The sequence below is a fragment of the Rosa chinensis genome, chromosome 5 (genome assembly GCF_002994745.2).
Source record: "Rosa chinensis cultivar Old Blush chromosome 5, RchiOBHm-V2, whole genome shotgun sequence".
Classification (NCBI taxonomy): domain Eukaryota; kingdom Viridiplantae; phylum Streptophyta; class Magnoliopsida; order Rosales; family Rosaceae; genus Rosa; species Rosa chinensis.
In genome coordinates this window covers 89,095,968-89,118,903 of record NC_037092.1, presented here as the reverse complement: position 1 = coordinate 89,118,903, position 22,936 = coordinate 89,095,968, and the positions used below count along the sequence as shown (strand labels likewise).

General features: G+C 38.8%; 1 protein-coding gene across 1 annotated transcript; it reads right to left on the bottom strand.

Annotated features, from left to right (window-relative positions):
- Window positions 1-15,308: 15,308 nt before the first annotated feature.
- LOC112167002 (mitochondrial dicarboxylate/tricarboxylate transporter DTC) lies at window positions 15,309-17,748 on the bottom strand. Its single transcript, XM_024303939.2, has 5 exons — window positions 17,468-17,748; window positions 17,274-17,335; window positions 16,680-17,030; window positions 15,688-15,869; window positions 15,309-15,597 (listed from the first exon to the last, which is right to left on the bottom strand). The coding sequence occupies exons 1-4, from the start codon at window positions 17,693-17,695 to the stop codon at window positions 15,767-15,769; spliced, it is 744 nt and encodes a 247-aa protein (XP_024159707.1). The 5' UTR covers window positions 17,696-17,748; the 3' UTR covers window positions 15,309-15,597; window positions 15,688-15,766.
- Window positions 17,749-22,936: the final 5,188 nt, after the last annotated feature.

The following is a 22,936-nucleotide window of genomic DNA, read 5'->3' as shown; positions in this document are numbered from 1 at the left end:
TAAAGTAAACCCTAGACAACACAACTCTATCCGGACTGGCCACGTGCAAGGCATGTGCACGATCAAAATATAAGCCTATCTGCTAAATTCAAAACGGTGCGAATTGACAATCAAACTCTTTAAAGTCAGCAGCACTATTCCTAGCACCAATAGGATACCAACACGAAGGAAGAATCATAACAGAAAAACTGACAAAGTGTGGGTGGAGTGGAAATTTTGTTCCCCGCGTGTCCAAATTTTTAACTTAATCTTTTCCGCGTTTTTTTTCAATTTTATAATCAAATGGTAGACATCGGTCAACAGTAATAAACGATGTTAATTATATAAATATAAATCAAAATTTAAGGAATCAATGTTAATGATATTTTTTTACATCGCGTGAATTTCTTACCGATGTAATTGTCGTGATGTCTAAGAGCAAAATTCTAGTAGTGATAGTAGGAAAGCTGTGCTTTTGGTAATTATGCTATGTTGTAATCGAGTTACATATCGAGTTATCTTTCTGTTATGTCACCGCTATGTCAAAGCAAATAGAGTAGCCAGTAGAGCACTCTTTGCTAGTTGGTACCTGGTTGAATACATTTATTTGGTAAAGGCTCCTTATATCATTTCATAACGTTCTCTAGATGCTTATTGTAATCATGAGTTTAGGCTTAATGTCCCCCCCCCCTGTATTCGACAGTTTCATTAATCAAGGCTTGAAAGCAGTCGCATCAGCCCTTTATTAAAAAAAAAAAAATTAATATCGCAAAAGATTTGTTGTATATGGAACTTCCATATATATAGTTTTTCAATCTTAAGAAAAACCTTCCCGTCTGATCATTGATGCATGTGTCTATGTCTATTGCCTTTCATGAAGGATAAGAAAGCAACGTCAATGGTTGGAGATGAAGCAACCAATTAAGACTCGAGAATAATTATAGAACTAATATGGTTCAAAGTTGATTATTCTTTTGGTTGAAGTCAAGAAATCTCATTTTACCGACCAAAAAAATAATAATATTGGATCCACTATTAACATGCAGCCAAATTGCAACATCTAATCCTCTATCTCATTCAAAATTAGTAAGACTGTCACTATAAGTCTACATCATTTTACTTGGTCTTAATTTGTTTCATCTATTGATGTTACGTTATTTTTCTTCTATCGAATAGAGAATGGAAAATCTAGACCATTGCGTGAGTTTTACAACTCTTTTGTATGCAAGTGAGAAGTATGGCAACTGAGGGGATCCCTACAAATGAGGACTTTTTTGTGAGACTCATTTTTCGATCACATTCCCGTAAATCAATCTTTAGATGTTTAGATATTTATGTGTAGATCATTGTGTAATTTTTCAACCAAATTGAAAATCGTTAAGGTATTCTGTGATGCACCGCAAATTCGTATTTACTTTCCGAGGATTTTCCGGAATTTAAATTGTGGGTATCGGCCGGTTTCGTGGCTCGTGGATGGAACGGAAGTGTTTCGGGCGAATAATTATTCAGCAAGCGTCATTTTAGAGGGGGGCAAGGGTTGACTTTTTATTCGTTGGGTTTCTCCGAAAACTTCCTTCACGAAAGTTGTAAAGCGCGTCGATACGAGTTTGTGGACATGCAGAACACGAGAATCACATGCAGAACACTAGAATCGGAGTTCGTATGAAGAAGTTATGGGCTTCGGAAAAACTTTCCATTTTGGTATAAAAGGACGAAAATTTCTGAAAATTGCAAAAGAGCCCAGATTTCCCAAAATGGAAACCCGAGCTCAGTCTCTTCTCTCCCGAGCCTACGTCGCATGTAACGTCCCGAACCTAAATCTACGTGTTTACTAGTCATTTGGACGGTAAACGACCTTTACTTTCACTTTTACTTTCGGTTTAGTACTTTTAGTGGCCCTAAAAGTTGACTTTTTGTTCGGGTCAAAATTTGAGAAAATGTTCTTCATGAAAGTTGTAGGGGACGTTAAACCGAGCACGTGCATAGGTGGTTCGTAAAAATCGGAGTTCGTATGTGAAAGTTATAAGCGAAATAGTAAAGTTACTGTTCATGGTAATTTTTGGTTAAAAATAGAAAGTTACCCCGGGTAGGTTTCCATTTCCGGAAACCCACCCTTCCTCTTTCTCTCTCCTCCCCCCGAGCTCTCTCTTCTCCGGTTCGGCCATTTCCCATCTTCCTCCGATTTCCGGCGATTCCGGCCACCAACCGGCGTGCCACCGGTCACCAGAGGAGCGCCTCCTCCCTCCGAGCACCCTAGCAACCTTGGTTTTCCACGATTTGGCCGGAAAACCACGGATCGAAGCAAAACCTCCTCCGGCTGCAGTTTGAAGATTTTGACGATTTCCGGCGATTCCGGCCACCTCCGGTCCCCATCTCGCCGTCGAAGGTTCGGTTTTCATCACTGATCATTTCCCCTATGGCCTTATATCACGATTTGTTGTGTAGATGCCGAATCGACGAATTGAAAATTCTAGGGTTCTTGAGGATTTCTGGGTTTGTGTTCATCGATCGATTTCGGCCACTTTTAATTGTTATTTGGAAATGTTGTAGTTGAGAAGTTGAATCAGTGTGTTGAGAAGGTGCTACTGTCAAATTTTGGTGGCCATCGGAGATGGTGGCGGCGGTGCCGCCATTGTGGGCGGCGGTAGCGGCGGCTAGGGTAGTTTATAAATTTCAATTTTTAGCTAGTTAAATTCTATAATTATCATAGAGCTTATATGTGAAGTTTGGTGATTTTTGGAGGAGTTTGGAATTAATTGTGATTTTCCGAAGTTCGGAGTTGTGTAATTGAATTGCGGAAAATCCGGCCGTTGGATTTTCCTCGTTTTCGTTGTGGAAAATGTTAATTGAGGAATTGGTGTTGTGGAAGAGATTTGGGTTGAATCCGAGAAGTAATGGAGTTGGGGATTTACGGATTTTGTTTAGGTTAGAAATTAATTATTCGAATTGCCGTTTATGGAAATGTAATTGTGTACAGGACGATGTTGCGAGCTACGGCTAGATGAAGGAACTCGTTTGCGTGGTTGCCAATAGTACTGTGAGTGGACTTTTGATTTTAAGTGATGCATGCCATATTGTTTCGTAATTAATTAATACGTTTATTTATTTAAGAATATAAATCGGTTTATTGATTTCGGATTTTGAATTTGATCATGATTTACCCTGGTTATAATTTTAGAATGATTTTGGCTCTACGTTTTAAAAGATTATTGAGGATTTAGAAATAAAGTATGATTTGTGATTTATTTAATTAACATGTTATTTTCCTAGCATATAAAGTTGATTGCGAATTATCTCATGGATTTACTTTTAAATAATGATTCTTATGAAGTATTTATGTTTTATACCGGTTGTGAGTTTTGGTTATGAAGATGTTATGCTCGGATTCGAAATTAAATGATGTTGATTTTCGACGAATTGATTTTCGATGTGATTTTCGAGATTTATACTGTTTATATTATATTTATACTCGTCGATTTGAGATTTCTGAAAGATTTTAGAAATGGGATTTCGATGGATTAAATTCTTGTTTATTTATTCGATTTTTGGCATTGGGAATGCCTCATTGACAGTCTACTTATTTCTTTAGCGTGTCCCACACGCTGTTAATTTATACGATTCTTTGAGTATTTCCGGGTACGGTTGGGAATCGTACCCGTGTTTTCTTTATACGTGGGACATGGGGAAGCTTTATTGATTTATCGGTTTTTAACCACCATACCCAAGGTCGTTATATATATATATATATATATATATATATATATATTATATTACTGGCTAGCCTATTAGTACTCCTCCCTACTTACTATGTGTTCGTAGGCGAGTAAGAGTAGAGCATGGGATGCTCCAGAGTGTGGGACACTCCGACCCGAGCCTATAAGGCTCCCTTCTTTCGTATGGTGAACGTTCTTCCCCATATTTTTATTTTGATTTGACTAGCGGGGCTAGTCCGGTTTATTTTATCCAGCGGGGCTGGAATGTTTTGCACGAGTTTTGAGTTTCAAGAAATACGTTTTATATTCGTTGCATGCATCGAAACTTTATATTGTAAATTGTGGGAAAGTATGAAATCCTTTTTCCGTTAAATTGTTTATTTTTGTCCACTCACGCTAACGTTTTTCGTCTACTTTCCCCTGGGCCTTTCGGTTTCTAATGCCCAGTTTGCAGGCGAATTAGGGGAGGTCGGGCGTACATGACATTTGAGGCATAGTTGTCACTACTTCCGCAGTGTAGGATCGCTTGATCCTTTACTCTTCTTTTATATCCCTGTGTATAGTAGTATTGCTCTGCATAACCTTGGAATTAGTATTTTTGAGTTTTGTGTTTTGTGAAAGTGGAGTTGTTGGTAATTGGAAGCAGGGTGGCTCCAGGAGTATAAGGTTGGTTTGCTGGAAGTGTTTTATGTGTTTTACAGGTTTTTGGGTAGTCCATTTTAGAGGTGACTCTGCCGAATATTAGGTAGAGTTATCCCTAAGGTGGGCCCCACAGGGCCACCTCGGATTTCAGGGTGAAATTCGGGGCGGGTCCTGTCAATTTGGTATCAGAGCATTAGGTTGTTAGGTTCTGTAGACTCGTTTCTATTCTGTTACCTTATATACTTGGTATTGCCCGGTACCTCTCGAGTGATGGCCCGACTGCAGCGGTTCCCCATCGTGTGCTCTTCGGTGCTGTGGTATTCATCAAGTGTGTAAGGTACAAAGTTAGGGATAATTTCTGTTCCTGAGTTCAATCTACTCGTCGAAACGAGCATTTCGATATATTGTTTGTAATTTTTGGAGATCGTATGAGCATATTGTGATTTTTACGGTTTCGGACTGTTTGATGTTTCGATCTGTGAGGATTCAAGCTTCCGATCGACTTGTGGTTTTGGCACATCCATCGTAGAAGTAATCCGGAGACATTGGGTGGTCTCGGATGTGGTTTCGCCTCGATTGGCGTCACTTTGGGGATTTTAGTTCAAAACAGGGGTTTCGGACTTAAATCGTTTGTGGATTGTTGCTAAGTTGAAACCGTATGTGATTAGGTGCTTGATGAGGTATCATTGGACGGTTGTTTTGTGATGTGGCTGCCTTGTTTTGTATTAAAGACGCAGCGTTAGTTTCGAGGTGAGTAATCTCACAAGGTTCATTATGAACGGAATTACCATTATTGTTTTGGCGTTAATTATTTAACTGCAAACTATAGTTGGTATTAGTAGACATTTCTGAGTGAATGACTGCATATATATATATTTACTTGAAATATATATATATATATATATTTCTTTTTTGTGGATGATGTGTGATGAATAATATGCATAATGGTGTTCATATTATTGTTAAATGCGACTTTCATAGAAACAATATTGTGGAAAAAGGTGTTTTCTATTGTTTTGAAAAGTATAGATGGTTGATTTTGAGACCAGATGGGGTCTGAAAAGCATAGGTCGCAGATGGTGACCAACGGTTGGTTCTAAGACCAGACGGGGGCTGAAAACCAAGAGTCACAGATGGTGACAGGATGCAGATGGTGACCAGCGGTTGGTTCTAAGACCAGACGGGGGCTGAAAACCAAGAGTCACAGATGGTGACAGGTTGCAGATGGTGACCAATGGTTGATCTGAGACCAGATGGGGTATGAAGATCAAGTGTCACAGATGGTGATAGGTCGCAGATGGTGACCAAAGGTTGATTCTGAGACCAGAAGGGGTCTGAATGATTATAGGTCACAAATGGCGACAGGTCGCAGATAGTGACCAAGGCATGAAATGGGGAATCGCACAGTTGGCCGGGTAAGTGGGTACGATCAGCTAGGGTGCTAGTCTGTCCGCCATGGTACTTCATGGATCTAAGTAGGTTACTTATGACTACTGGGTACATACTTTGTCCAGGTTGGACTAAGAATCATATTCTATTTGTTAGGTTAACGATAGGTATGATTGAGGGTGTGTTAATGTGTTATGTGTCCAGGTTGGACTAAAAGAATCATATGCTATTTGTTAGGTTAACGATAGGTATGATTTATGAGCTTTGTGTTTTGTCCAGGTTGGACCGATTTGATGTGTTTTGTCCAGGTTGGACTGATTTGATGTGTTTTATCCAGGTTGGATCGATTTATCATATTTGAATTGTTAGGTTAACGATTTATATGATTTTGCCACTGTGTGACTTTTGTGATTTCCTTTTGGGAAAAGAATATTGTTTTGGGAAGCATGGTATGTTTTCCTTATTCTCGAGTCGAAAGGTTTTCCTCGTGTTTGGTGTGAGTTGTGCGGGCTTTTATCCCGTGATATTGTGTGAGTTGTTTTGAGTTACTCATACGGGCTTGCAAAAGCTTACCGGGTTTGTTGTGTGGCAACCTGGTACACCATTCAAACGGTGTAGGGGTTATTTCTACAGGTCAGGATAATCATGGCCGATGCTGAGGTAGCATGCTTGCAGCTTAACGATAGGAAGCCCATTTTGTGACTTTACTGTGTTTTGACTTTCGCTTGTAGCAAAACTCTGAGGAGCATTTACGTTTTATTTTGTGACGGCAATTTAATTCGTAAGCTTATGTAATATATGACTTTGTGGGCGGGTCAATATTGATATAGTGGATTCAGGGTATCAATATGTATGTTGTATAAGAGAAAAAGTTTTCCAGGTATTTTGTATTGATGGCTGAACGTTCACGCATGTATAATTATGGGATTATATATCAATTTTTATTTGTGTTAAAAATCAGGGGCGTGACAGATTGGTATCAGAGCGTAAGGTACATATTTGGTGATAATCAGTACTACCCGAGTGATGGCCCGACTGCAACGGATCCCCATCTGATGCTCTTCAGTATTGATATAATCACTGGGTATGTAGGATTGTTAGTTGTGAGTTAGAGTGTAGAATTGTCAGAGCATTGGTTTGCTATGTTAGTGAAGTTGTGAATCTAGATGTTGGTTCTTTGAGTTGCAGTCATTTGAGGAATGGGAACCTCTGGATTGAACTCTGATGGGGTGATGAGGATTGTTTTCGGGGAAAGCTGTATCCTTTCATACGAGCTTAGTTGTTAGATTGTTGAAGTCATGTTGTTTGACTTATGCTTGCGTTTGGAGGTTTTGCAAGTATTAATCAAGTGTGTTTTGCTCCTTGGGTGATGGATTCACAAGGAGGTAGAGCTAGGGGTCGAGGTAGACCCAGAGGCAGGAGTAGAGCTCGAAGTAGGGGCAGGATTCCTCCTCCTGCTGAAGAGACATTTGAGAATGAGGTTGAGACATCGAGTGTTAAGCTACCCGTTCCACCTGTTGTGGAGGTTGTCAATGTTGTGGATGCCACTCGTTTGTCGACGTTGGCTAAGGAGATTTGAGGCTGGGAGCAGTTCATCTCATTAGCCCAAGGGACTAAGAGTGTGAGGGATTATGAAGGTGAGTTCTGGAAGAGGCGCAGGACTCATCAACAGGCGCTAGCTACAACAGGCGCTAGCTAGAGAGGTAGCTGCACCTGTTAGGGTTACACCTGTGGGGCAAGTGCATGGCACCCGTGAGGTGTTTCAATTTCGTTGAGATGTGGAACAATATTGAAAATGAGTTCATTATTGCTCGAGGATGGTGAATTTCACGTGTTGAGATACCATGAGTCACAGATGGTGACTGATCACAGATGGTGATATATTGAGTCACAGATGGTGACTGAACACAGATGGTGATATATTGCGTCACAGATGGTGACTGATCACAGATGGTGATATATTGAGTCATAGATGGTGACTGATCACAGATGGTGATATATTGCTTCACAGATGGTGATATATTGAGTCACAGATGGTGACTGATCACAGATGGTGATATATTGCGTCACAGATGGTGACTGATCACAGATGGTGATATATTGAGTCACAGATGGTGACTGATCACAGATGGTGATATATTACGTCACAGATGGTGACTAATCACAGATGGTAATCAATTCTGAGTGGATGACTATATGTGTGTATATATATATTATGGGGTATATATATATATATATATATATATATATACATATGTATTAGTGGCTTCGTAATGAATCTTTGTGATGATTGCAATGTAAAGCTTGTGTAGAAATATTTGTGTAGCTTGTGTAGGAATATTTGTGTGATGATTTCTATCTGTGTGATGACTAGCAATGAATCTAGGTGATGATCGCTATCTATGTGATGACCGGCGATATCTATGTGATGACTGGCGATATCTGTGTGATGATTAGTTGGATGATCACTATCTGCGTGATGATCGGTGGAATCTGTGCGATGATCAGTGTGATGACTGCTCGGTGGCAGAGCTGAATTGTTATTAAGTTAACAATGATCGCGAAGACTGCTGTGATGGTAGGGGTTACCTACGAACGTTAGAGTGTGGGGTTATGATGTCAGTCAGAGTTCTTGTCTGTCTGCCATTATAGCTTATGGGAGTAACGGTCGAGGTTACCGGAGACTCATAAGAGTGTAGTTTAAAGGAGATTTCAGAGAGTATTCTTCCTTTATTGTCTAGATGAGACTTGAATTGCTTCTTGATGGTTAAGTTAGCAAATAGAACATTGTCACAGTGGTGATTTATGTTGTCCTTTCGGTGGAAATGATATGGAATGTTAGAAGGAATCATGGTTGCATGGTTTCCTCAAGCTGATGTGTGTGAGGATAAGAATGTACCTTATCTAATTCTGCTTGTGTGCTAGAATAATGTGTGATAGTTGTGTACTTCTTTCCATGTGTTGTGTTGTGTTGGGTTTTCCCTGTTGTCTAAAGTTAGACTTTGAGTGTGGTTTGTGGTGTGATGCATCCTTCATTGTTGTGGTAGTAGAGGGTCTATACCACTTTGATTTTGATTGCAATGATAGGTGATGATTTATGTGTGGGTCAGGCGGGGCCAAACCTTGGCTTAATTTGCGTCTCAAGTTGGGTAGACATTTATTGAGTTCTGATGCTTGGGCTTTTGTTGATTTGAGTTGAAGTGAAGGTTTCACTTTCAATTCTTGTAATGCAAGGGTTGCATTATCGAGGAAATGAGGCAGATACTGTTGTGATAACAGGATTCTGGACTCTTGTGTGATCTGTGTGTAGTGTTGCAGTCACGGAGTCTTTGTTGGGTAGTATACGTGGATGAGATCCATGAAACGATTGGGTGACCACCAAGCGGTGTGGTAAAGATTCCTAGTGCTGTGATACTAGGTAGGGTACCTGTATCTGTTGTTGATCTAGGTATGTTGTACAGTGAGACAAGAATAGGTTGTTGAGGAATGAGAATTGGATGTGGGGATAATTTATCCGTACTTGTTGGAGTAGTACGTTTAAATTTCAGGACGAAATTTCTTTAAGGGAGGTAGAATGTGATGCCCCGGAAATTCGTATTTACTTTCCGAGGATTTTCCGGAATTTAAATTGTGAGTATCAGACAGTTTCGTGGCTCGTGGATGGAGCGGAAGTGTTTCCGGCAAATAATTATTCAGGAAGCGTCATTTTGGAGGGGGCGCAAGGGTTGACTTTTTATTCGTTGGGTTTCTCCTAAAACTTCCTTCACTAAAGTTGTAGAGCGCGTCGATACGAGTTTGTGGACATGTGGAACACGAGAATCAGAGTTCGTATGAAGAAGTTATGGACTTCGGAAAAACTTTCCATTTTGGTATAAAAGGACGAAAATTTCCGGAAATTGCAAAAGAGCCCAGATTTCCCAAAATGGAAACCTGAGCTCGATCTCTTCTCTCCCGAGCCTACGTCGCACCATCCACTTCGCCGGCTTCGTTCTTCCTCCTCCAGCCATCATAGGACTCAATCCAAGGTGGGTTGTGTTTGCCTTGCTGCCCTCTACACGTCTATGGAAGCAATCGAGGGTGGGTCGAGCTGTAGCTCGTGCTACAACGTCGAGAAAAACCCGATAAGAGGTCGGAATCGCCTCTATTCGCCGATCTTCGTTCTCCCAGCTCCGGCCACCTTTGGCGGTGGTTCCAAAAGGGATTCTGCACTTCAATGGACGTAGATCATTTCCCCCAAGGTGGCTTGCATCAATTTCATCTGTGGAGATCGAATTGGAGCGAATTCAAAACTAGGGTTCATCGGATCCGTCTGCTTCTAAGGTAAAATTCGATCGATTGGCTCATATTTGGACGTTGATGTAGTTATGAAAGTTGAAATTGGGGTTGAGATGAAAAACTTTGGTGTTAGGAGTTTTGTCAAATTCTGACTTTGGGCCGCCGCCGGTGCCGCCACTGTGGTGGTGTTTTCCGGTGGTTTTTGGCCACCTTAGGGATAGTTTCTGTTCCTGAGTTCGATCTACTCGTCGATACGAGTATTTCGATATATTGTTTGTAATTTTTGGAGATCGTATGAGCATGTTGTCATTTTTACGGTTTCAGACCGTTTGATGTTTTGATCCGTGAGGATTCTAACTTCCGATCGACTTGTGGTTTTGGCACATCGATCGTAGAAGTATTCCGGAGACATTGGGTGGTCTCGGATGTGGTTTCGCCTCGATTGGCGTCACTTTGGGGATTTTAGTTCAAAACAGGGGTTTCGGACTTAAATCGTTTGTGGATTATTGTTGCTAAGTTGAAACCGTATGTGATTAGGTGCTTGACGAGGTATCCTTGGACGGTTGTTTTGTGGTGTGGCTGCCTTGTTTTGTATTGAAGACGCAGCGAGAGTTTCGAGGTGAGTAATCTCACAAGGTTCATTATGAACGGAATTACCATTATTGTTTTGGCGTTAATTATTTAACTGCAAACTATAGTTGGTATTAGTAGACATTCCTGAGCGAATGACTGCGTATATATATATTTACTTGAAATATATATATATATATATATATATATTCTTGTGGATGATGTGTGATGAATAATATGCATAATGGTGTTCATATTATTGTTAAATGTGACTTTCATAGAAACAATATAGTGGAAAAAAGGTGTTTTCTATTGTTTTGAAAAGTATAGATGGTTGATTTTGAGACCAGATGGGGTCTGAAAAGCATAGGTCGCAGATGGTGACCAACGGTTGGTTCTAAGACCAGACGGGGGCTGAAAACCAAGAGTCACAGATGGTGATAGGATGCAGATGGTGACCAACGGTTGGTTCTAAGACCAGACGGGGGTTGAAAACTAAGAGTCACAGATGGTGACAGGTTGCAGATGGTGACCAATGGTTGATCTGAGACCAGATGGGGTATGAAGATCAAGTGTCACAGATGGTGATAGGTCGCAGATGGTGACCAAAGGTTGATTCCGAGACCAGATGGGGTCTAAATGATTATAGGTCACAAATGGTGACAGGTCGCAGATAGTGACCAAGGCATGAAATAGGGAATCACGCAGTTGGCCGGGTAAGTGGGTACGATCAGCTAGGGTGCTAGACTGTCTGCCATGGTACTTCATGGATCTAAGTAGGTTACTTATGACTCCTGGGTACATAGTTTGTCTAGGTTGGACTAAGAATCTTATTCTATTTGTTAGGTTAACGATAGGTATGATTGAGGGTGTGTTAATGTGTTGTGTGTCCAGGTTGGACTAAAAGAATCATATGTTATTTGTTATGTTAACGATAGGTATAATTTATGAGCTTTGTGTTTTGTCCAGGTTGGACTAAAAGAATCATATGCTATTTGTTAGGTTAACGATAGGTATGATTTATGAGCTTTGTGTTTTGTCCAGGTTGGACCGATTTGATGTGTTTTGTCCAGGTTGGATCGATTTATCATATTTGAATTGTCAGGTTAACGATTTATATGATTTTGCCACTGTGTGACTTTTGTGATTTCCTTTTGGGAAAAGAGTATTGTTTTGGGAAGCATGGTATGTTTTCCTTATTCTCGAGTCGAAAGGTTTTCCTCGTGTTTGGCGTGAGTTGTGCTGGCTTTTATCCCGTTATATTGTGTGAGTTGTTTTGAGTTACTCATACGGGCTTGCAAAAGCTTACCGGGTTTGTTGTGTGGCAACCTGGTGCACAATTCAAATGGTGTAGGGGTTATTTCTACAGGTCAGGATAATCGTGGCCGATGCTGAGGTAGCATGCTTGCAGCTTAACGGTAGGAAGCCCATTTTGTGACTTTACCGTGTTTTGACTTTCGCTTGTAGCAAAACTCTGAGGAGCATTTACGTTTTATTTTGTGATGACAATTTAATTCGTAAGCTTATGTAATATATGACTCTGTGGGCGGGTCAATATTGATATAGTGGGTTCAGGGCATCAATATGTATGTTGTATAAGGGAAAAAGTTTTCCAGGTATTTTGTATTGATGGCTGAACGTTCACACATGTATAATTATGAGGTTATATATCGATTTTTATTTGTGTTAAAAATTAGGGGCGTGACATATTCATAATTGTGATTTTTCAGTTATGAACATCAACAGTTAATGTTTGACAGAATTGGTTATATTTGTACCTGATTTTGGTAAATCAGCCCTTAAATCTTTGGCTGATTGATGAGGAAAATTTGTTGGTTTTATTGCTGATACTCAATAAAATTTCATATTTATAAGATGAGTTTTTCTATTGGAACCTCCAAATTTGCTCACTTGACCTCTATGTTTTTTGCACCTCCTATCAAATTTTCAAATACTAAATTTACTCACTACACCTCACTAAAGTTCCTTAAATAACCTCACTCATATAATTTGCAAACAAACTATTATCTTTAAAATAAATAAAAAACTTAGTCATTTCAATGATTAATTACTCTATAATCTTAATTACATGTATATTCCTTAATCAGACAACATAAATCTCTTATCCAATAAAAAAAAATCAAAAATAATTTCTAATCAACAAGAAAATAACATGAACTATTGTGTGATTTTTTTTAAAACTTTTTTTTTTCTTTTAGTTGTGCAAAAAAAAAAAGAGTAATAATTTTTTTCTTAATGTTTTTTTTTCTCTATTTTCTGCACCTCATGATTAATTATTTAATTTTTATTTTTTAGTTTTTCTATAAATGCTAACTTTTTTTGTTTTTTACAAATATAATAGATAGACGTAGATTTAGGTTATAATATGATTTATTTTGCTCTCCCTCACAATATGTGTTCAACATGTATATCATATATTTTTATGTCTCATGATCTTAATCATAGTTTTAGTTCTCATTAAATATATATGAATGCTTTAATGAGTATGTAGTGAAATTGGAAAATGAAAATAGATAAGGAAAATAATAAAGTATGCAATCTGATTATTATTGAATTGGAAAGTCTAGAGAAATAAAAAAAATATTTTTTTGATATAATTATTGTCCTTAATAGTCATTTTATAGTAGGTTATATATGTAATTTAATAATTCGATTATGAATGAGGTCAAGTGAGCAGATTTGGAGGTCTCAATAGAAACACTCTTATAAGATTTGATTAGATATTAACTTTTGGAGAAGAAATGAGAAGGGCAGGAAATAACGGCGATTATTATTTTTTGGAATAATTAATGCCAAAATTTAATTAAGTTTGAAGGCATTAGAGAGAATATTGCATATTTAAGAGCAAATCAATTATAATGCCCGCCGCAAGAAGGATGCAATTATGGTGCGATGAAGGAATTTATTACACCAAATTTCAACTGTATTTCTTTGCTAAATGTCATGTTTGTAAAATTGTAATAGTCTAAATAGGAGGCGTCTAGCTCATTGTAAAAGGTCCCCGACCAACACAACTCAAAATCAATACATCAAATTCTCTACAATATCAATCTTTTCATTCTTTCTCTAGTCTACTTTAATTTTTATCGCTTTCTTTACCTTCTGCACTTTATCTTTCTTGCAATTTACTGTTCAGTCTCTTTAAATTTCATGCAATTTAATTAATTCGCATTTAGATTCTTGCTCTTTCACTTTCCGCACTTTACTTTCTACAACCAATATCAAAAAATAAAAAAGAGAAGCAACATCGGTGAAGACGCCAAAAGTCCTTGCAACAAAGGCAAGAGAACCCAATCACTTGAAAGAAGTCTAATCAAGCGCAAATCTTATCAAAACCTCGCTTGGCCAATTGGCCGCGAGTTGGCACGCCTGCGTATCAAGAAGGACAATTGGACTTCAAATCCCTCGGCTACTAATTTGGGCCGAGACGATTTTGAGGCAAACAGGTTCATCCATTGATTTAATATAGTTCGGTACCTTAACGATTAGTAATTTAAAAGTAAATTTTCAGAAGTGATATATTTATGCATACATAAACACGAACAACTAAAATGAGGACTAGTTGAAGACTTTTGTGTGAGACCCACTTTTTAATCACATTTTCGCAAATGGAAACATCTAACGGTTGATTTGCAGTAATGTAATCGAAAAGTGGGTTTCCCAAACCATTGATAGAAAGTCTTCAACTAGTCCTCATTTTATGAGAGCCACTAAAATGAGGACTAGTTGGGGACTTTTGTGTGAGACCAAGTTTTCAATCACATTTCGGCAAATTAACTATTAGATGTTTAGATATTTATGTGTAGATCATTTATGCAAATTTTCAACCAAATTGAAAATCGTTAAGACATTAATCTTGATTTATTAGTTATGAACATGAATGGTTCATGTTTAACAGATTTTGATCTAGTTTGGTACGATAACAATCCATTGAGTTGATCTAGTTTGGTACGATAATGATCCATTGATTTGATCTAGTTCGGTACGATAACGATTAACAATTTGGAAGAAAATTGTCAGAAGTGATCTACTCATGCATACATAAACATCTAAAGGTTCCCTTGTCAGTCAGCCAACAATGAGGTGATCCGCCAGCCAGTTCTTAGTGACATCAATGTTACTGCCGCCAAGGGAAATGTCGAGGTGAGTCTGCTAATGCATTTTAACTATGGAGTTCAACATACGTGACATATTGGTGCTTCAATGAACATTAGGGTCCTTGAACAAGAAAAAAAAAAATGCGTTTAGGGTATTTCTTCATGTACATACTATTCAAAAAATCCCCAATTATATAGGATTTTTGTTCACTCCACCTGATTTTGAACTTTGAAGGCAAACATAGCTCAATTGAAGCTGTAAGGTATCTCATTAGTTTGTTACTTTGTTCTGGTGATCAAGGAATGGCTCTATGCTTTGCTGAAAATTTGAAATGTCCCATAACAATCAGATTATTTGTGGCGTATAAAGTAGAAATGAGGGCCCGTAATGAAAATAATTCAAACAAGTTATATGGTGGACAGTTTAGAATTTCCTATTTCTTTGGTGGTCTGTACGCTCAAAGCTAAATAAGTCACCTATTCGTTACAATCCTTGTGGATCAGAAAGTCACCTACAAGCTGTGAATGTGTTGATTCACTTCTCTAGCTCCTTAATCCTTATAATCAACTGATTAGGCAATTGTATAGCAAAGAGCTGCTACTGTATACAACACGTCAACACTGCATCAAGATTGTCTCCTTTACATTGTCATGTCAGTTCCTCCTTCCTATTAACAAGGTCAGAGAGTAGTTTCATGTAACGGATATGTAATTTACAGCTTGATTACATTTATAACTCCAAAAATATTGAGGCCAGAATCGAAGTTCATCAATAAAACCAATAACCAGAGAGTTCAGCCAACATCCCACGGATATCAACTTCACATTTTAATATCTTGAATTTAGATTGCTCCAGTCCAATTCAATCATCATTAGAGTTTCCGAACGTGTTCATAAGCAAACCACAGAATCTGCAACCATGAAGCAAGATATCATAACCAATTACTTGCAAACAGAGAAACAAATAATATGTTGGCGTGTGTTTATGAGGGAGGGAGTACCATGATAGGAGGTCCAACAAGTGCAAACTGTCTAGAAAATCCTGAAAAGAATGCAAGGGGTCCTCTCGATTTTAGAATTTTAAGGGCACAATCCAGGGAGGAGCCACTTTTCCCTTGTGCTAGAACATTTTTTACTGGTACAGAGCATGCTGCACTGAAGAACGCTGAAACCGCACTTGCACCTGAATAAAAGAATACGCTATTATCACTATCATGCACTTTTATAAATGAGCAGAATCTATCCCAATTCCCAGAAAACAAGTACCCCATCGAGAGCATTCTGTTTTATATCTAGAATGCGTCGAAGTTTACTGTTAAAAAAGTGCCAAAATTATCAAATTCAAACTTCCAACATTTGAAGTAAACATATGTATTACTTGTAATATTACCATTCTTTTGAAGTAATGATTATAATAGAGATATCAGAAATCTACCAATACAAGACAGATCTTAGGAGCTACTAGTTGGAAGGGCACAGCTCAGTAAATTTAACATGCAACATAACTAGCATGCCATTTGTTCTTCTTCAGGTCCAAATAGTTGGTTGGGTTATGATTAAGAATTCTAAAATTTCAGATCTATAGTAATGAAAATAGAAAACTTGAATTACATTCAGGAGATTTATGTGTTTCAGTTTTGTCAAGTCTAACCACCTTTTCATGAATAATTCTTTTTCCCCCTTTTTTCATTTCCCTTATCACATATAGGTGAGAACCTATGCACCTAAACCAATGTGGGAGAGCAACTACAAGGAAAGGCATAAATCCATTTGACAACGGTAAGAACTGCATATGTTGGTCATCAAACTAAATACCAACAACAAAATAATAACCAAATTATATGATATTGGAAATGTAATTGTCCTATGTCTCATCCTGCTGTGATTAAGGAGTTTTAAAATTGTATTGTGAGATAAGTGTATACAGCTATGGATAAGTTTTTATTAAGCTATTAATGCCTGAAAAATCAAGTAATTGTGAGAGGATTTTTACCCAGCTGTGCTCTTGTTTCGCTTAAACCACACGAGTCCCTGAGATAACAAAGGCTTGGATTGCATACCCACATTAGTCCCCATTCTTGTCTTCACATAAGGACCAGCATTTGTCCATAGTGCTGAAATTTTTCTATTGGCACTCATAGAGTAGAAAGCATCAAATATGTTTCTGTATTTGGCACGCTGCACTACTGATAAAGTCGTGGGATCAACCTGCGGGAGACATGCAGAAACAAATGGAAAGCTGAAGTATGCCTCAGCTGCCCCGGCAATCAACCCGCAAGCAGCTTCCCGATAAAGAGTTAATGCCATTCCATCATTGGTAGCAATTGCTTTGTTTCTTAGAGTCCTAATAGAACAAAGGCAATAAAATCAAAATTCAAATAGGGGCATTCTAAATCAGATGAAAACTAGTTACACTTGAACCAGATAAATAGCCATCTACACTCATTAAACAACAAAGGTTATCACTTATTAACCCGAAAAACAAACATTTGCATTTCTCTATGTGTCATAAGAACTAGTACTAAATCGGTAAAGAATTACAGTGAATACTTGTATGTTTTGGCTCATTGGGGACTTGAAAACTTACTCGAATAATCCAAGTTGAAGGCTTGTAGATAAAGTACGGATCACAATCCCATCAGGACACGACTGCAAACAACAATGAATTCACCCAAGTTTAATCTTGAAAGCCCTTGTCAGAATTCAACATCAAGATGTTAACTTTCTTGTTCAAAACTCAAAACCCAAAACCCAAAACCCTGAAAGTGAAAAAGATGGGACCTTGGCAAGAATGTTGAAGCCCAGAAATCTGGGACTTCGGCGAATGGGAGATAACAATGGGCAGTAGTAGATGGCAGCGAAAGGAACATAAAGGGTCAAGCCTTGAAGAAACGCAGCGAGTCCGCCATTCACAAAGGGCTTTAGCGACGGCCAACGCTCAATAAACGGCACGTCGTACTCTGGCTTGGTCTTCTTCTTCTTGTTCTGGTCTATGATGAAGCAGCTCATATCATTTGCAATTCTAGTGGCTACTCTCTGCTACTCTTCCACCTCTCCCGCGACCTTGTCTCTATTGTGACCAAACTGGAACCTAAAGTTACAATGGGCCGTCTTTGCTCATCAGGCCCATGATTTTTCTTGCAAGCATATTACATAAGTACATTTACATATCTTTCTTCTACTGATTATGATTTTACTCTAATGAGGTGGGGGGTATGCTTTTTTTTTTTTTTTGTTTACTTGCTTTGATCGGGTAGGTTTCTAATGAGGTCATATTTTACTCTTTGTCTTGGATGTAATATCCGAATGTTTTGAATGAAATTCTATATTCTGATAAAAAAATAATTATAATATAATATATCTTTTGAATAAATTATAAATGTATGGTGAATTTCGTTAACTCAAGTTATAATGACACATTACATAGTTATATATCTTTCTTCTACTCATTATGGACAGATAAGAAACAAATGGCATGTAAATTAGCATTATCATTCAAAGGTTCTATACTCACTTATTTAAGTAAGCCTATGCACTATGAAACACAATGGCATAGTGAATATGTAAAAAAAAAAAACTAAAATTTTTTCCTTGTCCTTCTAAGTCTTAGTTTGGGATTGCTTTTGAAACTGCTTTTGAGATCAAAAGCGCTTCTAGAAATGTTTGGGCTGTTTGGTAAACTATCAAGAAACAGCTTTTGACTCGAAGCACTTCTCCCAACCTCCGAAATGGAGAAGCTACAATTCGTAGCTTTTGATTTCAGCTTCTGCGGGAATCAAAGTCGGGATGCGGAGGATTAAATGAAATTTTGCTCATCTATCTGAATTGTCCTCAGGCTTTTCTCAAATTGACATCCTTCTCACACTCCTCCCTCTGGAAAACCCCTGGCAAAGATCTCGACGGCTTCATCTACAATGCCTCCACCTCTTCCTCTTCCTCTTCCCTCTTCGTCGACGCCTTGAATTCCGTTCAGATCCAGTTCCCTGAAGGCTTCTCTCCCGCCGCTCCAGCCTATGCCTCCTCCATCCACCCCAATTTGCTCTGCAGAAGACCACCGACTCCAATGCCCTGCTCCCAAAATCGATTCTTTATCTTGCTTCTCTGAAGATCGAGGTCGGGAAAGTGGCCGGAGCTGAAATCTGGAAAAGAAAAGGAGGAGGGTTTTGTGTGGGTAAGAGCAGCGATCGTGGGAAGAAGGGGAGGGGTGCCCAATTTGAATTACATGGTGGCCTTAGACAAATTCTCAGGGACCTGAACAAGAGGATTCCTAATAACATCATCAGTACGCCCTAATCAATCAGTTCACCTTCATTCTTTGGTGATTCTCATTTTCTATTAACTCTAGTTTTGGGTGTTGGTTGAATTTCGTTGCAATTTTATGTTGATGTTGTGTGGATTGTGTTTTGTTGTAGGTACCAACATGCGAACTGGTTGTTGAGTTTCTATACTCCTGGTGTGTCTCTTTACTTCAATTTGCTTGCAATTTGCAAGTGTGATAGGGAATATCAACCATAGGAACATGGTTAAGCTTTGGAGTTTCTGTTATGAGAATGAACATATGTTGTTGGTATGTGAGTAGCTGGAGAATGGATCCTTGGATAAACTGTTATTTTGGTATGAAAATAATATGAATCAAGTATCTGTTTTGTACCTTTGGTAATGCAATGTCGGAGTATGCTGCCAGTTTTGGATTTTTGGTAGAAATGGATGTTGTCTTGTGAGAAATGGTTGTTGTCTTGTGAGAAATGGTTGTGCCTGGTTTCTGCATATAATTATCCTTAGATTTAGCATGTGTACCATTTATATATAAAGAATAACGAGAGCTCAACATAGTTCTTGATATACAAATAGATTCACAAGAGTGAAATTATTTTGCATTGTTAGCAGGATTTGATGAAATAAATGCAGACAATTTTAGTACCTTCACAAATCATGATAAGTATCTTGTCTGTTGACAGCTGATCTTGGGGAAGGTTAAATGACCCAAAAAGCAGCCATCTTTAGTTATAAATTATAATCCACAGAAAGGCCCTGCATCTGCTTATTTCTGTTCAAATAAGAAAACTGGAGAAACGTTTTGACCAATCTTTCCTTCTGCTTTAATAAAAGCAAATCCCTGAATCAATACCCATGGATGTGTCACACAAGCAATTATGCTTTTCATGTTCCAACATTAAGCAATCTTCAATTTTTATGAATGATTCCACTGTCCTTCGAGTCTTTGGTCCACATACAAACAATCGGAGGGATAAACTGTTCCCTTTGAGATTACTACCATGAAGTACGATTATAATTTTTATACACAGACATTGAGAGCGTGGACAAGAGCAGAAGTCTCATCATCCATCTTAATTCTGTCCTTCTCCATCATCTTGAGGATGTGAGAAGCTGACCTCTAAGCAGAATGGTGCATTCTTAGCAATGATTTGTATAATGGCAAACTTGCAAAACCCAAGTTATGGATTACTATTACATACCAATTTGCATCCTCAAATTTCCTGTTTAGTTGCGGTGTTAAGAAATATAATTGCACAAAATCTAATGAATGCATACAACTTACTGTTTAGTTGAAAATTTTGAACAAGTATACAAGACAATACATGAGAAAACTTTTAATTTGGTACGGGTACAAAATTAAAAAACAAAATCATGTATTTTAGAAGTATTTGTAGCATTCATGACTATTTTGGTAATTATACTCAGCCAAAGCACTTTTGCTTTGCAACTTACCAAACACTCAGAAATTGCTTTTCGTTTTCACAGCACTTTTAAAAACAGTTTACCAAACACTCAGCTGCTTCTTCTCACAGCAAGTTCGAAAGTGCTTCATCTCACAGCAAGTTCAGAAGCGCTTCTTCTCACAGCACAGCAATCCCAAACTAAGCCTAACTAAGGCTAAGAGGTTTTGTGTGTAAAACAACTTTAGAACTTCTTCAACAACCGTAGCAATAGCAGCTTTCTTTGATTTTGGGGGGGGGGGGGGGAGGGATTTTTGGATCCCATGGCAATCTTCCCCTTTTCTTCGTGGTGTCATCATGCTCAACAATTGCATCCTCTTTCAAACTCTGTACATACCTCCAACAATATGGAGTATTTACTACATCACCAAGCATAAGTAACACCCTCTTTGAGACACCCACAAGCCATGGTGAGGCCCAACCGAGACATGCATCTTGTAGCCCTATGTTCAAGCTACGCTACGGTATCCGGAAGTCGCAAATCCGTCGCCGGGAAGCCACCTTCCCGGCCTTGCCAACATGCCCTCACAAATAGGCTTTCTAGACTAGAATAGTAGTTTTGCATCCCACATCTAAGAAAATGTAAAGGAGAAGCATTCCTTCACCTATAAAAGGAATGCCTCCTCCCACTTAAACACCATTCAACATAACTCCATTACATTTCTTGTAATCTTGTTGGGCCGCAAGGCTCGACACACTAGTATAAGCTTTCAAGTGGACGTAGTCTCCCGCTAAGGCGGGAGGTGAACCACTATACTTCGCTTGTGTCACTCTCTCTCTCTCTCTAAAGCTAACTAGAGATCCCACGGATCACAAACGTTAACAAACTCATAAAACCTTCAGCTGTCTCAACAAGACCAAGTGACTTGACAGTAAATTTAGTAGTTAACTCAGGCACTATAAGGTTGTCTCACATTAGCTGAGCATGCTATTTCATATGATGAAGAAAGAGATTGGTTGCAACTTTAGATGGAAGAGGAAGGCATAGGCAAGTATGTACGTCTGCTTAATTCTAAATTTCAATAAAGATTATAAAGAAAGTCTATTAGTAGGGTGTAAATTGCAACGATTAGAAGAATAAATGTAAATAATCAAAATTCAAATGTTATGAATAAATCAAAAATCGGAAGGATAATTTAATCATTTTGCCGATAAATAAATGTACCTGAGTTTTTTTTTGGGTTCTTGACCCAAAGCACCAAAATTAGACAAAATTATCTCACTTACCCCAGAAACAGATTTTCATTCCCACTAACCCAAATTAAAGAGAAATGACAAATATGCCCTCAGCCTAATTAAGAAACTACAACCACTGCCACCACCCTCATCTCTCTCTCTCTCTCTCTCTCTCTCTCTCTCTCTCTCTCTCCCTCCTCCGGCGCTGTCTTTAAATTGTTGCGATCGAATTCGGGAAGAAAAGAAGAGGCGGAGAATGTGCCGGTGAACCCTAAGGACTTCACGGCGACGGGCCAAACTAGCTCGGAGTTTCAAGAGCTCCGTTTAACCTAATTCAAAACCCTAAGCCGGAACAGAAGTCGGCGATTTGGAGTAGGGCTGAGAAGACGCCGACTAAAGCTTCCAAGGCCAAAGCTTCCGATCCGGGGATGCCTCTTCGGACACCGGAAAAGCACGGTGCTGCTTTTTCGGCTCGGAAATGGTTCGGTTGGGCCCAGAGGAACGATTTAGGTGATTTTCATGAGGATGGGGGTGCTTGTAAGACTCAAGTGAGCAGAGGACGTAGTAATGGAAATAAGGGTTTGACAAATTTGACGCCTCGGATAGCCAGGACGTTGGGAAAGGTGGTTCAAGTTATTCAGAGAGTAAATGTGAAATTTGCAAGCAGAGCAATTTGTAATTCGACTTCACTATTGCGGGTCTATTGCCTGAGGGTGCTTTGGTCTTCGGTGCCCAGAGCATTTTCTGGTGCCCAATTTTTTTTTTTTTTTGTAAACTGTGGGAAGAAATCTAAGAAGCAAAGGAAAAAAAAAAAAGAAAAAAAAATTGTATTAGGGGGCGAATCAAAATGGTACTACTTCTGTTTTGCAACAGAAGGCCAGAAAGGAAAGAAGACAGAAAAAATAATATTCAATTGCTCCCCAATAGACTATTGGGGAGCAATAGACATTTGAATTGATGTAATCTACTTATTTTTTTGTTTAATCAAAGTTTTATTTATTTAATTTTATGAAGATTAGTTCCCATTCCGGAGATTGAAAATTCTATTGGAGGGCAATAGACGTCTATTGGGGGGCAATACAGGTGTATTGGGGGACAATAGACGTCACGTCTATTGAGGGGCAATACATGGCTAATAGATGTCTACTGGGGGGCAATAGACGTCTATTGGGGGCAAAATAACTTTCCGGTGGGTGGTAGTCCGTGATCGGAATCCGGCGGCCGGTGACCGGATTCCGGCGAAAATTGGCCGGATTTCGGCGACCGTTCACCGGATTCCTGCGAAGTTGGCCGGAATCCGGCTGCCGGTGACCGGACTCCGGCGAAGTCCCCTATG